At 34.2% G+C, this 15,279-nt stretch overlaps 2 protein-coding genes and 1 long non-coding RNA gene across 14 annotated transcripts; all 3 read left to right on the top strand.

Annotated features, from left to right (window-relative positions):
• Window positions 1-424: 424 nt before the first annotated feature.
• Window positions 425-4,796, top strand: LOC114378025 (E3 ubiquitin-protein ligase WAV3-like). Its single transcript, XM_028336530.1, has 2 exons — window positions 425-893; window positions 2,612-4,796. The coding sequence occupies exons 1-2, from the start codon at window positions 672-674 to the stop codon at window positions 4,511-4,513; spliced, it is 2,124 nt and encodes a 707-aa protein (XP_028192331.1). The 5' UTR covers window positions 425-671; the 3' UTR covers window positions 4,514-4,796.
• Window positions 4,797-5,884: 1,088 nt separating this feature from the next.
• On the top strand, window positions 5,885-11,877 carry LOC114380299 (receptor-like serine/threonine-protein kinase NCRK). 12 transcript variants are annotated; one of them, XM_028339308.1, is made up of 10 exons: window positions 6,829-7,018; window positions 7,379-7,458; window positions 7,810-7,920; window positions 8,489-8,602; window positions 9,063-9,335; window positions 9,468-9,709; window positions 9,823-10,119; window positions 10,312-10,545; window positions 10,851-11,066; window positions 11,244-11,877. In XM_028339308.1, the coding sequence occupies exons 2-10, from the start codon at window positions 7,389-7,391 to the stop codon at window positions 11,502-11,504; spliced, it is 1,818 nt and encodes a 605-aa protein (XP_028195109.1). In that variant the 5' UTR covers window positions 6,829-7,018; window positions 7,379-7,388; the 3' UTR covers window positions 11,505-11,877. The 12 variants fall into 12 exon arrangements, with proteins under 12 accessions (XP_028195103.1, XP_028195106.1, XP_028195105.1 ...); XM_028339307.1 differs by having other exon boundaries at window positions 6,830-7,018; window positions 10,851-11,081; XM_028339302.1 differs by lacking the exon at window positions 6,829-7,018 and adding an exon at window positions 5,885-6,010 and having other exon boundaries at window positions 10,851-11,877.
• Window positions 11,878-12,319: 442 nt separating this feature from the next.
• LOC114380300 lies at window positions 12,320-13,060 on the top strand. Its single transcript, XR_003659695.1, has 2 exons — window positions 12,320-12,729; window positions 12,844-13,060. It is a non-coding gene; the product is annotated as an uncharacterized LOC114380300 (long non-coding RNA).
• Window positions 13,061-15,279: the final 2,219 nt, after the last annotated feature.

Below are 15,279 nucleotides of genomic sequence, written 5' to 3'. Positions count from 1 at the left end.
AGTTTTAGAAAGAAAAAAATTGATTGAGAGAAAAGAAATCTCAAGGTTTAATCGAATAATTCAATAAAGATTAATCATCATAAATTTAGATCCTTTACATTAATGCTACCGTGAACAATTATTGTTATTATTATATTTGTATTAAAAATTAATATTATTTTAAAATTAAAGTTAATATTATTTTAAGTTCTAACAAACTACTATTCTATTTCTTACGTTACTTGTTAGTTTCTTTTTTGTTAGGAATCGACTTTCATTCATCAACATGTAAAAGTAAAAATGCTACTACTAAATATTTAAAATGATTTAAGACATAGTAAAAATTACTATTTGTTAAAGAAAGATTTCTGTTTTTAACCAGATAACACACAACAATAAAAAAATGGCATAATTTGGTTGAGAGAAAAAACTACTTGAGTTATAGTTACTGATTTTGCTATAATTCTGCTGTTTTCTCAACAAACTTTCCCTCTATCCTGTCTGTCCACTAATCTCCTTTCTCTCTCTCTCCATTCTTCATCCGTTACCATACATAAACAAACTCTCACCACCCTTTCTCTATTCTCTTCGTTTTCCAATGCTTAGAGCTATTCAAATTCAAACTTTTCTTTGCTCCGTCACCGTGTCTTCCCATTACTGCTTCAAGATCTGTCTTTCGCCAACCAAATCAAATGGGAAGCAAATGGAGAAAAGTGAAGCTCGCTATTGGGATCAACATGTGCGTTCAAGTCCCTAAAACCGTCGAACATTCCTCTTCCTCTATCAGCTCCGCCACCCCCTTCTCCGACCGCCTTTCGCCGTCCGGCGATGCCTCCGGCCACTGCTCCGTCTCTTCGATAACCTCCTCCGCCTCCGGGCTCCGCCTCTCCAGATCCAAATCCAACTGCTCCAAGGTTCGCATTGCCCGTTTACCTTTACTTCCTACTTTCACAATGGAAAATTAGACTCTTTTTATTGTCGTAGATTCTGATTCTGATTAAAGATTTTCACTACTTGGGTTGAAACTCATTCATTATATAAAAAATTAATTTTTTTTTTTTTTGCTTTGTGTTGGGGTAATTTAATCGTAATGCCATATTCTGGAAACGATTTATTATTCGTCGTTTTGGTGTTGCTTTCATCCCCATTACCATGTGTAGTAGTACCCTTTAAGGGCAAGTGCATGTTTGAGAATTATTTGGATGGACACAAAATAAATTAAAGGGAGGGACCCTATACAAACAATGATAGGTTTTACTGTTTTTTATTTAAGGAACCCTTATAACATGATGATAAGTATTGCATAAAATTAGAGCATATAGTATAAAGCTATACGGAAAAGGGTTCCGTAGCATTTGAGGCCTTTCAACTCTCAACGCATTGTTTCACTCATTCAACGCCTTGTTTTGCTAAGTGCCAACCATATAAAGAGTCAAACACCCCCTTCTTATAATGACTTTTTATTCTGAAAATCCCAGCTGCTAATAAAGAAAAAGAAAGGGACTTTGCGGGATCAGAGATATTGAAAAGAAAGCAACATGAACGAATCATCTTTGATTTGTCCTTCTTATAATGACTTTTTATTTGACCATTATTATTAATTCTCGAAAAGTTCAATGTTAGAGTTGCATTTTGCCTTTGCCTTTCGGAAAAGCGTATATTGAAAGTTGTTTATTTTTTACTTTCTTGTCCTTGCTGCGTGTGTTTGACCACATAGCGTTGACATTTTTAGATAGTTGTAGATTTGCCTGGGAATCCTCGTGATTAGGTAATTAGGCATTTTAATAGTAAATTGTCGTCTGTGGTAGTAAATATAAATAGTACTGGACCTGCATCCAGAAATAAGGGAAAGTGTTAGACAAAATAATGTAATAGTGACTTTTCTAAATTTTGCATTTATTTATGAATACTTTAGACTTTATTTGCGACATTGCTCAGATTCGCAGATTTTGAAAACAGTTTTCTAAGCAACACAAAATAAAATATTTAATAATAATACAATTTGCAAATATTTTTAAAATTGTATTATAGTTTTTAAGAAATTAGAATAATTTATTAAAATAAATACTATTTTTAAGCCTTGGCGGCGCTGGCTTTTTTGTTTTTAAGTTTGACTAATGTAGATGTAGATTTGGTATTGATCGTTGGATCATTACCTTATGGTCACTTTTTCCACTGGTGATTTTTTGTTTGATTAAAATTAAAATAAAAAAGTCCACTTCATAAATGTTAGGAAAATTTACAAGATATGAACGAGTTCTCGTGAAATGACTTGTGAATGGATTTTATTTTATTTTTATAAAAAATATTGTATTTTGTCAATCACCTATATGCCCTCCCCCTTCCAACCATAATTAACTATTAGGCATTCATAATAGCTTTATTATGAAAATTTAGTATCAAATAGCAATGATGACAATGTTATTACTACATGAGGTGAGATTTAAGTGGTGAGTGTAAAACGATTGCTAGAGTTTCACAGTCCTAATTAGTGTTCTAGGTGACATCAACGTGTCTCTTTTTCTCTTCCTCCATCTTGGTTCAAGGGAAGTTCGTAGAGTCTTGTTTGATAAAGTTTGTAGAGTCTGTATTAGCGCTTATTTTCTCACACTATGTTCTACATTATCCACAGGGGACATGTGCAATTTGCCTGAACTCAATGAAAGCAGGGCAGGGGCATGCCATTTTTACTGCAGAGTGTTCTCACTCTTTCCATTTTCAATGCATTACATCTAATGTAAAACACGGGAACCGGATTTGCCCCGTCTGCAGAGCAAAATGGAAAGAGGTTCCTTTTCAGAGTCGTTCTTCTAAGGTCTCCCATGGCATCAACCGAGTAAATTCACCGCGAAATGATTCCTGGACAACTCTACTAGGGAGGGTTCCTACCCAACAAGCTAGTACAGCTCCACAACTTGCATCTCCTAATAATGTTGCTGAACCAGCTATCTATGATGATGATGATGAAGTCTTGGATCAACAAACTTCAGTTACCGAAGATATGGATGAAGCTGTTCACAATCTAGTAAACACAATGGAGATCAGAACATATCCTGAAGTTTCAGCAATTGCAAAGTCAGCCTCTCATGATAACTTCGCTGTATTGATTCATCTCAAAGCTCCCCCTCATTCAGGGAGACTCAGTAACAACACTGAATCATCAGCTCAAAATTCTCGTGCTCCAATCGATCTTGTCACGGTTCTTGATGTGAGTGGCAGCATGTCAGGCACAAAGATTGCACTACTGAAACGAGCTATGGGTTTTGTCATACAGAATCTGAGTTCATCAGACCGGCTTTCTGTCATTACCTTCTCTTGCACAGCCCGCCGCATCTTTCCTCTTCGGAGGATGACTGATGCTGGAAAACAGGAGGCACTGCAGGCTGTTAATTCTTTGGTTCCAAATGGTGTTACAAACATTGTTGAAGGCTTGAGGAAAGGTGCCAAAGTGTTTGTTGACCGCAAGTGGAAGAACCCAGTTGGCAGTATCATATTACTATCTGATGGACAGGATTCATCCATAAACAGTAGCAGAATCAATGTTGTAAATGATTACCGGTCACTTGTCCCGTGCTCCATTCATCGGAACAATGGAATGGGTCTGCATATACCAGTGCATGCATTTGGCTTTGGTGTTGATCATGATGCTACTGCCATGCACTCAATCTCTGAGATATCTGGGGGTACTTTTTCCTTCATTGAAGATGAGGATGTGATTCAGGATGCATTTGCACAGTGTATTGGGGGACTATTGAGTGTGGTGGTTCAGCAATTACACGTAGAAGTTCAGTGTGTTCACCGTTGTCTGCAACTTGGTTCGGTAAAAGCAGGAAGTTACCAAACTAGCTTGATTGACAGTGGAAAAATGGCATCTATCAAGGTAGGAGATCTGTATGCTGAAGAAGAAAAAGACTTTTTGGTGACAGTCAATGTTCCGGTGGATAAGTCTAGTGATGAGATGTCGTTGATGATTGTTAGAGGTATTTATAGGGACCCCATCACAAAAGAAATGGTGGGGTTGGGAGTAAATAGTGAAGTAAAGATTCAAAGACCTAATGTAGCTAGAGATGTAGTTGTGTCAATAGAAGTAGACAAGCAGAGAAACAGGCTTCGAGCTACTGAGGCAATGGCCGAGGCTAGAGTTAAGGCTGAACGTGGTGATTTGTCTGCTGCAGTTTCTGTTCTAGAAAGATGTCAGCAGGCATTGTCTGAAACTATCTCTGCCAAAGCTGGTGATGAACTATGCATCTCTCTTGCTGCTGAAATGAAGGAGATGCAGGACAGGATGGTGAACCAACGTGTTTATGAGCAGTCTGGAAGGGCTTATGTTCTCTCAGGATTGTGTGCTCATTCATGGCAAAGGGCAACTGCACGAGGAGATTCTACAGACAGCACTAGTTTTGTGAATGCATACAGAACCCCTTCCATGGTAGACATGGTTTCACGTTCCCAAACCATGCTTTTGAGGCCTCCACAATCTGCAAATGCCGTCAAACCTGCTAGATCCTATTCTGACCGGCAGCGAAGAAAATAGTAATGCAAACTGTTTGAAAATTTCTCCTCAGAAAAGTCTAATGCATACACTTTTCTGTGGAGACCTTTAAGTTTCTTTTCTTTTACTTATCTTTCCCTTATGGTTTTAGAAAGATGGGGGGGTATAATGGAAAGTGGTAAGGAATGAGTTCTAAGTGTCTTTCGTTGAATTGTACGTCTTCTGGAGAAGAGAGTATAAAGTAACGTAGTAGTGGAGATATTTGAGAAAATTTCTTCATTGAATTACATCCATGGTATATTCTATATACTTCTGATTCTTTTTATTGGTGTTACTCCTCTTTTTGCTTTTCCTTTTTAGTTATAAAGTTTCAGTTTGTTCGAATGGCTTAACAGCCTTCACAAGTAAAACAATCCGTTTAGGATTCTAATTCGATAAAATTATAGCAAGGCAATCATTTTGATTTAATCTTAAAATTGAACTTTAATTTAACAAATTTAAATCCTTTTCACTATAATTTTCACTCTCAGTTCTATGATAGTTTTCTTATGTTGATTTTTTGGGGGCTAATGAAATAAGAATTTTCTTTTTTAGGCTAATGAAGTGAGATTTCGGGGTACGCAGGCCCAACAACAGCCCACGGGTAATGCAACAAAAGCCTCGGAAAAGACAAGAAACTACACAAAAGCTTGCTTACTTGTATTTTCTAAATCTGAATTGTACTCAATTAATCCGTAGACTTACCGGTAAATTCACATGGGGGAGGCTCCATTGATTTTATTTTTTTTAAAAATTATTTTGTTGTGCCGACGCTCTTACTCAGTTAGTCACAAGTGAGGCCACAGCGACAAGCATATTCATTTGGCCCATCAGTTTAATTTTAATTAAAAAAATTTACTGTGATACTTTCCTTTATTTTCTTTTTCTTAACGTGCTCTTTAGCATCTTCAACTCAACACCGTAGATTAGTTAAACTAAGGTTAAGTTTAGATAATTAAACTTAAGGCTGAGTCATGAAATAAAAGAAAATAATTTTATCATTTAAAAGTTTCAATCACAAAATATATTAAAAAATAATTCTAGCAATCCAAACATAATATGTAGTACTACATAATTTTATAAAAGTCCTCCAAGCCAAGAGCACTAAATGGCAATTGACAAAGCCCTTAAATAATGAATTTTGTACAGACTTTCATATACTATACTTTATGTATCATTACTCTTTTAGTAATGAATGAACAGAACTAGAAGGTTGTTAAGGGTCCTTGTAAGTAAGCAAAGGGGTTGCTTTCAAACAGATGGTAGACTAAAAAGGATCATTTTCTAAGGCTCACTTTGTTTCCTCTTTTGTGTGGATCATGTTTTTAAAGGATAAACCCATTATAGTGGGTCTCTATTCAGTGCTTTTGTTTGTTCAACCATGCTCTTTCTTAATTCCCCACAATATCATTTCTAACCTGGTTATACAACATTGATATGCATATGATAAGGAATTAATATTTTCCTTTCCAGTCGTTAAAGTGGAAAGTGAAGGAAAAGGTAGGTGATGTATGCATGACTAAAACACTAAACATGCAGTTTGGTGAAGGATGAATTCCCTCTCATTACTCTAAAATTTTACCTGCTTTTCTTCACTTTAGCTCATCATTACATTATCTTTTATCAAGTAAAATTTAATTCTGGGTCCACTATTAGAATGGACTAAAGTTTTTATTTAGTAGAAGTCTTTGGAGAGTGTAATGATAATCATAATAATATCCCTACAGTAAAACAAGTCCTTGCTTTGACTTTCCTATTTCAACCTCTCTTGTAACTCACACTGCTTTTGCTAAAACAACTTCAAACTTTTAGCTTTTGTCAGTACTTTCAAATCAAAGGAAACTCCTTATACTCAAAAAGAGTTTGCAATGGGGTTAACTAGGATGTGTTATTTTGGTAGTTGTCAAGTTCATTCCGTTTGTAAGAGTTAGATACCATTTTAGAAGCTAATTCTCAAGCCATCCGTAAAGGAAGTTCTTGCAGTTCACAGTCTATATTTATTGTATGATGTAACAATCCATCTGTTGATTTTGCATGTTATCAGTCCTCCTTCAATTGAACCTGTTATGTTTAGGCATATATCAGTTGCGTTTTGATATGTTCAATTATGGATTCGTTATGCTGTTCCTCAACCTACTGTAACTGTCCTATGCTACTTAGTTAATCTAGTCCCTACTTGGGTCACCTCATCTTTGATTTTTAAGTACTTGGGGTGGATAGGATAACCTTAACTCAGGTGTTTGTCGGCTTAACTTTCCTTACTCATTTTACCTTAGTTACATACACGGCCCACAAAACTGAGGTTAGATAAAGTGAGTTCCTATCTCCTTATTCAGTATGAAAAGATTGTCATTCATTTTTTGCTGCAGCATATGGATAAATGGAACTCAAACCTGGGGCTGTTGTTGCCTGTTTCTGAATTGCTTGTCTGTTTATCTATTTGATCCAAAGATGACAATTGGATCGGACGCAGGAGAATTGGAAGATTAAATTTTTCCCCTTTAACAGGTTCACCAATTGATGCCACTTCACACACACACACAATGGAAAACTAGATTCCAGTACAAATAGTCAAGATCATGATAATTTCTATTAGTTGTTTCAGAGTCATGTTGAATGGCTGGTATATACTTTTGAAGTTATTTAGATATACTTTTTGTATAGTTTGACTGCTCAGCCATCTGTCAAATGTTATGGATCAGTGATTTGTAGGTATTTTGTCTTCAGATATGACAGGATGTAGCTAGGTAGTGCTTATCATCTGCTTATGAATTTATCTTGGAAAATCACCAAAGAGATGTGCCTTGTTTCTTAACATGAGGAAATTCTTCCTCAAGATTTGCATAAAATGTTCCTTTCCTTGTATAGGTTGGAATAAATGAAGCCTCAACTCAACGTTGCTGTTGCTCTTGTTATTAGCTTGCTCTGTATTCAGCACTCATTTTGTGGTTAGTATCACCATTTATATTACATTTGGTATTTGACCTTGCATCTGTCACCACTAGTATACCTTGTGTACTGACTGATATTTAGGGGTTTGCCTACTTAAATAAAAAAAACTACATAGAAGCTTGACTTTACCCCTTCAACATCAAATAAGTGATATTAGTTTCGTTTTTTCTCTTGATTCAGCACTCATTTTTAGTTAGTTCATAAGTGAGCATTCTATATATATCATGTTATTTTAGTAATTTTAAGTTTGTAGGGGTTCTACGCTTTATATGTTGCTTCTCAAGTCATAAACTGAATCCAAATAAACCATTTTTGTTTCCTCTTTTGCTTGTTGTTTTTACCAACAGATGAACCTTCTGATACTGGACTAAACAAGTGGAAATGTAGATGCTCTTCATTACAAGGGAACAAGATATACTCTCTTGCTAATTGTTCCAAGTCATGTGATTGCCATCCAGGTATACTACTATTTTATTTATTGGTTTCACAAAGGCTAGCCTTTTATGGATAACCCCTTCTCCCCTTTTATAGTCTTCTATCTTCTTTAGTTGATTATTTAGTTGAGCCTTGCCATTGAGCATGTAGTGAAATGTAGTTTTGCAGATGCCTGGTAATTAAGATTCGTTTAAAGTCATAAGGGTTTCCTTTACTAATAAATTTCAACTTGTATTTATTGAAGGCAAAATTCATGGTAGATTGCCAAAAACTAATTGGATATGCTTAAGGTACAGGCCAAGCCTCATTCTCCCAATGTAATGTTGTAAAAAACTAAAGTTCAAAACATTGGCACTTTAACATGAAAATAACTTATTGTACCAACTTTTTACTTTTTTAAGATGGCAGTGTAGAGTTATAGTCACTTAATTGATGATATGCTTATGGTAGGAATGGTGTACGTATTCACCACTTAGGTGATTGATATGGTTATGACAAGAATGCAGTATGGGTTCCCTATTTTAAGAGAAAGAGGGGAGACTGTGGTCACATCCTGAATATACTTTGGTAACTGCTTTACCTTCCATGTAGATGCTGAAGAGAATGCATCCATATGGACATGCGAATGTGATCCAAACGGGTTTCCTAAAGTGACAGCAGATGTCCATAACCTTAGTTGTTTTAATGCCTGCAATTGCACCTGGGGTATTTTTCCTTCTTTCTCTTTTGCTTCCATCTTGATTGTTCACTGATTCATAATTTCTAAAAGGAGTACGATCGACTAATGTTAAACCAGTCATTATTATGCATAGAACAAAAATTCATATTTCCGTATGTAAAAAAGATTTGGTTTAAATTGTGGTAGCATTGTAATTACGGGAATTGTGTACTGTTGTTGGAAAATGCAGTTGATGCAACGGCAGTTGTGGTATGGAAACTTCCAAAACCACCAGATTTTTCAACTTCTTTAAAGCCTTTTTCAACTCTCAATTATGAAGGTTTAGAACAGGATTTTCCATAACATATAACTTCCTACTATTAAGGATTTTCTCTTTAACGCAGTTTTATTGATGGTGGCATAACTTTGTGCCTTCTTGTAGAAACTAAATGGCTTTTCCTCAGATCAAGGTACTTAGTTTAATTTATAATTTTGAGTGTTCTGCAGGAACTGTCAGGAAGCCACTAGGTTCAAAGAAACAAATTTCGAGCAAGATTGTAGTAATTTTTCTATCAATATGTGTTATATGCACAACTATTGCATTTCTTACCTCAGTTGTATGTCATGTCTACCGAAGGGACAAAGGTCCTATTCAATCACCAATGATCTCATCAGATAAAGAAACAAGTTACAGTAGTACCACCAACTTGATTAGTCATAGGACTTCTTCAGTGCCAGAAACAAAAGTTGCTATAACTTCTCCTATTAGTCATATTACAGGTAAGTTAGTTTTTGTGTTCACTATCCTTGGAGTCTAATTTCTTAGTTAAAAGTGTATTTGTTTCAGACTGTCTACACTCTACACTTTTTTTTGTTCTTAATTACCCTTTTCTCATTTTTTATTTTATTTAGGATGCTTTCAGAAGGCCGCTTTGTTGTTTGGGAGCCAAAGAGAAACCTTTCATGGAAATATTATTCAATTTTCGTTTGCTGAACTGGAAAATGCCACTGAAAACTTCTCAACTTCCAACCTAATTGGACTAGGTGGAAGTAGTTACGTTTACCGTGGTCGGCTGAAAGATGGTAGTAATGTGGCAGTCAAGAGAATAAAAGATCAAAGAGGGCCTGAGGCAGACTCTGAATTTTTTACAGAGGTTATACCCAATCTAGCTTCAGTTTTCTTTGCCTGGTCATGCTATATTATAATGTTCCATAGTGTCAAGATAAACAAAAGGATGAGCCTAAAACAATTTATTTGTTTGTTCAGATTGAACTATTGTCTAGACTTCATCATTGCCATCTGGTGCCATTGGTGGGATACTGCTCAGAATTAAAAGGAAAAAATGTTCAAAGGCTGCTAGTATTTGAATACATGACTAATGGAAATTTGAGGGACAGGTTAGATGGAATTCTTGGACAAAAAATGGATTGGTCAACTCGCGTTACAATTGCATTAGGAGCTGCAAGGGGCTTGGAGTATCTTCATGAAGCTGCTGCTCCAAGAATTCTGCACAGAGATGTCAAATCAACAAACATTCTTCTGGATAAAAATTGGCAAGCAAAAGTATGAGTCTTAGTTGTTCTAACTTCTAGCAAACAAGTAATTACTTAAGAAAAGATAACTCAACTAAAGAGGGTATACTGAAAGCAAATTCTAATTTTAGTAGTTTTTAATGTCTTTTTACTGGTAAGTTTATTCTGTAAATCCGCTGAACTATGTGTGCTTTTGCATTCCATTCAAATAATGAATGTGCAGATAACTGATCTTGGTATGGCTAAAAACTTGAGAGCTGATGACCACCCTAGTTGTTCTGATTCTCCAGCAAGAATGCAAGGAACATTTGGTTATTTTGCACCTGAGTATGCAATTGTTGGGAGAGCCTCTCTTGAGTCAGATGTCTTCAGTTTTGGAGTGGTTCTTCTTGAGCTTATAAGTGGTCGGCAACCCATCCATAAATCTGCAGGCAAAGAAGAAAGTCTTGTTATATGGGTATTGTAACTTAATGATTTTTAATTACATAACCTAAACTTGCATGTGTCCTTATTTGGAGGATTTTCCATGTCCTCAATTTGGTGCTCAGACTATGACCAAATTTTTCATGAAAGTGTTTCTTTTACATTCTTATAATGTTTTTCATTTTCTATTTACAATCTTGAATTTGGATGATTCAGTTTATTGATAATTACCTGCTTCAGTTTGAGCTTTCTGCATAGCTTGCTTAATGAATTCTACTGAGAAAGAGATTATGGAACCTTCAAATATTGACATAGCATGTCAAACTTCTTCTGTTTTAGGCAACTTCACGCTTACAGGATAGTAGGCGAGCATTAACGGAGTTGGCTGATCCACAATTGAACGGGAACTTCCCTGAAGAAGAGCTGCAGATAATGGCATACTTAGCAAAGGAGTGCTTGCTGTTGGATCCTGACACTCGACCAACTATGAGTGAAGTTGTTCAAATTCTTTCAAGTATTTCCCCGGGAAAATCTAGAAGGAGAAGAACCATTCCAGTGAGCCCTTTTCAGGTTCTTAACTGCAGTGTTCTAGTTTGGACATTGAACATGTTTCTTATCTTTCAAAATTTTTGGTTGATACTTAGACTTATTTTAGCTGCCATTATAGATCATCCTCACTTTGTAATAGAAGCAAATCATATCCTGACTTTTTTTTATGCTGAGCATGTAAAGGAACCAGAGGACTTGGAGAAGCAAAGACAAGCCCCACCAAGTATATTTCCATCTCGTAATTTATTGCCACTAGATATTGACCATAATCTTCATGTGGGGAACGAAAATAAAGATGTACATACAGTTTCATCTGAGCATCTGAAGAGTTTGATGCTCTTTACTTCAAAAGGTGAGAGCTGGCATGCATCAGATGAAGAAATGGTAGATTTAACCGAGCCTCGTTTTGAATCATTTTATATGATAAACGACAATTTCCCTTGATGATAAATAGAGAGCAGAAGAAGTTTGAGGAATTTATATTGTGGACTGGTGGTACAGCTCTGTAGCTTATACTTCCCTATGTACTGTAAGTGGGATATCTTAGAGGATGCAATCTTGTAATAGAGTATGCTCATCTAAATTTTTTTCACTTTCCTTTGAAAAATCTTGTACATACGTGGTTTTAGATATCACTGAAATAAATTTGCTTAACTGTTGTACAGAAAAAGCATAGGTGGTTCTGCTTCTACTTTATTTGGAGAAGAATTTGAATGTGATATTTGTAAAGTCAGAAGTCAAATTGCAATCAGCAATAACATAGTACCACTGACCTTTGAACCTGTTAAATTGAATATTATAGATGTTGTTGCCCACAGGTATCTCCTGGCTAAAAGCTATTCATATTTCAACCGGTCCAAGCCATTTTGGATTTCAAAAAATGCTAAAATATTTTTGTGATCCCTAATAAATACTTGAATTTTGTGTTTGTTTTCTAATAAATTTTTTCTTTATCTTTGTTCGATGATAAAATCAATTTTTTTGTTTTTTGGTATTTGACACTTGTTTTACTCCATGATAAATTAATCAATTTTATGTTTCATTAAAGACTAATAACAAATGAAATTTTTTATTAAAAAATAAACACAAAATTTAAATATTTATTAGGAGTCAAAAATATATTTTAGCATTTCAAAAATAATTTATGTATGGTCCCGCCATATATTAAGGTTTGTTTATTGGCATGTCCATATGTTTTTTGATAAATGCAGTTCTCATGTTATTTTATGGGTTGGTGTGAGTGTTAAATAACTAATCAATGGGAATTGATATCATGCGTTAATTGCTTTTCATATCAGACATCACCCATGAAATTATGTGCATTTCTACTACATTCTCTGTCCCGTGTCGAATAAATTGGAATGGTTGCTGGTGAGTAACTTTTGAGGAGTAATTAGGAATGGCTTAACAGAGTTAATATGTTAGTTGGGGGTGGCATTTGTGATTCTGAATCAACCCTTTGAATGGTAGATGAAAGTGTGACTTGTGGAATATGTATGGTTTGGATTAGTACATAAGAAACTTATGTGACTTTCTTTTTCACTAGAACCATAGAGGTAACCCTTTTGTATATTGTATAATAGTAGGTGATGGATCCACCTTCTCCTCCAAGCACACCGTTGCTAAGTCCAGCTCCCCCTAGCCCTAGGGGAGGATTCATGGATACATGGTAAGGGACTTGAATTTTTCTTTGCTTAAACAAAGCAATGGCTAGAAATATAATTAAAATGAAACGTGGAACTGACAATGTCTTTGTTTGTTCTTTTGGTTTTATATCTTCCAGCTTATGGTTTGTGTGCTGCTGCGGTCTATTTAGTTGCTGCTCTCCTCCCCTCTTCGAATCAGGACCTCCTCCACTCTAGACTCTACTGTTTTTGCTGCTTTGTTCTTTCAAACCATTTCTAATTTACCTCAAAAAAATTGTGGCTTTTGTTTCCTTATGGTTGTATTTTGAGATCAAGTTATCAAATCAATATTCAAATTATGAATTCTCCGGCTAATTTTTTAACAAGTCATAATTGGTATGGAATCGTAAGATTTAAAAATAAAACATTTTTCAATGTAAAATTTTTAAATTAGAAATAGATAAAATAACTTCACCAAAAGTCTTATAGAGCAAAATTATTGGTTATATATATATATACTATTAGTTTGTGAAATCTTTATTTTAGAATAATCGAAACGAAATAATTAAATAGTCAAATAAAGTGCATGACTGCATGCGTTGAATGAGTAAGTGAAATAAGGCAGTAAAATAGTCAAATAAGTTTGAAGTGTTTTTTCAGTTCTTTTTCATCTAACAATTTAGTCTTATATGACTTTCAATTTATTTATTTTCACAAGGATTGGTATAACAAAGAAAATATAATAAATCGTTGAATAGTGTGATTTGCATCCACGATGGTCCAAAAAACAGATTCATTCATGTATACCTTAACATACAAGGTGGTTTAAGATTCATCTTATTATAATATGAACCCATAGGTAGATGAATGATATTTAATCTTAAGATTTAAATAGTAAATCATAAGATTCTAATAATTATGTATTACTATATATGATAAATATTAATATTTTTTTCTTAAATATTTTTCATACTTTTAATATATTTCTTTTTTAGTTTACCACCCAAAAGATATTTTTACTTTATTCTACTATCTAACATTTGAAACTTTTGTTTTAGATATATGTTTTTAGTATTGATTTGTTGAATGATGTCGTGACAAACTAATAAAGTATTACATCATTAATTAAGTGATAATGTGATAGATTAATAGAATGTTAGGCCATCAAATTTAAACTAATGACATATAAAAAAGTAAAAATTTGCAAATATTAGGTAATAAAATAAAAAAATACTTTTTAGGTGGTAACTTAAAAAAATATATTTAAGTTAAATTTTTTTTATGCGGATCTACGATATGTTATACGTATGTACTAATAATTTAATTTTCGTTAAGAAAAAAAAAACTTTAATACTCTTGCACATTTTTTTATATAATAATTTTATCATCCACAAAGAACTTTTTTGTGCAGGTGAGGAAAGAAAATGTAGGTTTGTGTCATGCAAAATTTGTGTTTTGAGTTTGTCAAATGGTTATTTATTTGTTTTTTAGTCTTAAATATACTTTTTTTATTCCTTTGTGTTTTTTCATTTTTATCTCTGTAATTTTTTTGTTTTAGTCATTACAAAATGTGTTTGTTTTATTGTTTGCACTACTAGAAAAGTGACACTTGAAGACGGTTCTAATGTACATTCAAAGACGATTGTCGAACCGTCTTTGAAGCCAACGACGTTAAAAGTAATTGATGAACGATGACAGTTATAAAAAAAATTGTCTTAAAAAATATGTCTCTTCTAAGACGATTGTTAGCTAACAACCGTCTTAAAAAGTGTCTATTCTAAGACAGTTCTTAGATAACAATCGTCTTAGAATGACTTATCCTAGGCATATTCTAAGACAGTTCTTTGATAAGAATCGTCTTAGAATGTGTCTCTTCGAAGACAATTTTTAGCTAAGAATCGTCTTAGAATTAATTTTTTAATTTTGTTTATTTTCTAAAATTTTCTGCTTTACATGGTGAGGGGACATTTTTCTGTTGTGCTTTACATGAATTTCATAACCAAATCGATTATGAACTACAAATAACCTATCTCTAACTAGATCGATTATGAACTACAAATAACCTATCAACCATGGAAGCAGCAACCAAAATTTGAAAAGCATAGGCTTAGCTCCACACAAACAAGTAAGAAACACTTTCGAGCTGCCTTTATTTTATTTTTTCGTCAAGTTCTCATAGTAGAAAAGAATTCTTTGTAATGGGAGGCAACACTAACAAGAATTAACCCTCAATCCATAAATTCAAAGATAACACAAGCATTTATTACAAATGCAAATTGAACTACGCAAGGAGTATGCAGAATATGCAAAATCAGATCTTGTTGCCGCAACAAACACCTTTTCATAGTCTTTCTCAGCAAAGAAACAAGCTATAATTGCCTGAGAAAGAAAAGGTAATTAGTAATACTCATTTGATTTTTACTCACAATGAAGCTAGAAAGGCCTTTATAATTTTTTTATTAACAAATATTAGTTGTTAATTGTTAGTTTTTTTCCTTTGTAGTGGGATCCAACCCATGACCTTTTCCCCTTTCCTTCTTTCTTAACCACTCAACCCACTTTATATCTCTTATTAAGGCATCATGGAAACTTAA

The sequence above is a fragment of the Glycine soja genome, chromosome 12 (genome assembly GCF_004193775.1).
Source record: "Glycine soja cultivar W05 chromosome 12, ASM419377v2, whole genome shotgun sequence".
NCBI lineage: Eukaryota > Viridiplantae > Streptophyta > Magnoliopsida > Fabales > Fabaceae > Glycine > Glycine soja.
This window is presented reverse-complemented; position numbering and strand designations above follow the sequence as displayed.

Coding starts and splice junctions, on each gene's coding strand:
- LOC114378025 (XM_028336530.1), top strand. CDS start 672: ATGGGAAGCAAATGGAGAAAAGTGAAGCTCGCTATTGGGATCAACATG. Junction 894..2,611: donor CCAAATCCAACTGCTCCAAG/GTTCGCATTGCC, acceptor CATTATCCACAG/GGGACATGTGCAATTTGCCT.
- LOC114380299 (XM_028339302.1), top strand. CDS start 7,389: ATGAAGCCTCAACTCAACGTTGCTGTTGCTCTTGTTATTAGCTTGCTC. Junction 7,459..7,809: donor TATTCAGCACTCATTTTGTG/GTTAGTATCACC, acceptor TTTTACCAACAG/ATGAACCTTCTGATACTGGA. Junction 9,710..9,822: donor ACTCTGAATTTTTTACAGAG/GTTATACCCAAT, acceptor TTGTTTGTTCAG/ATTGAACTATTGTCTAGACT.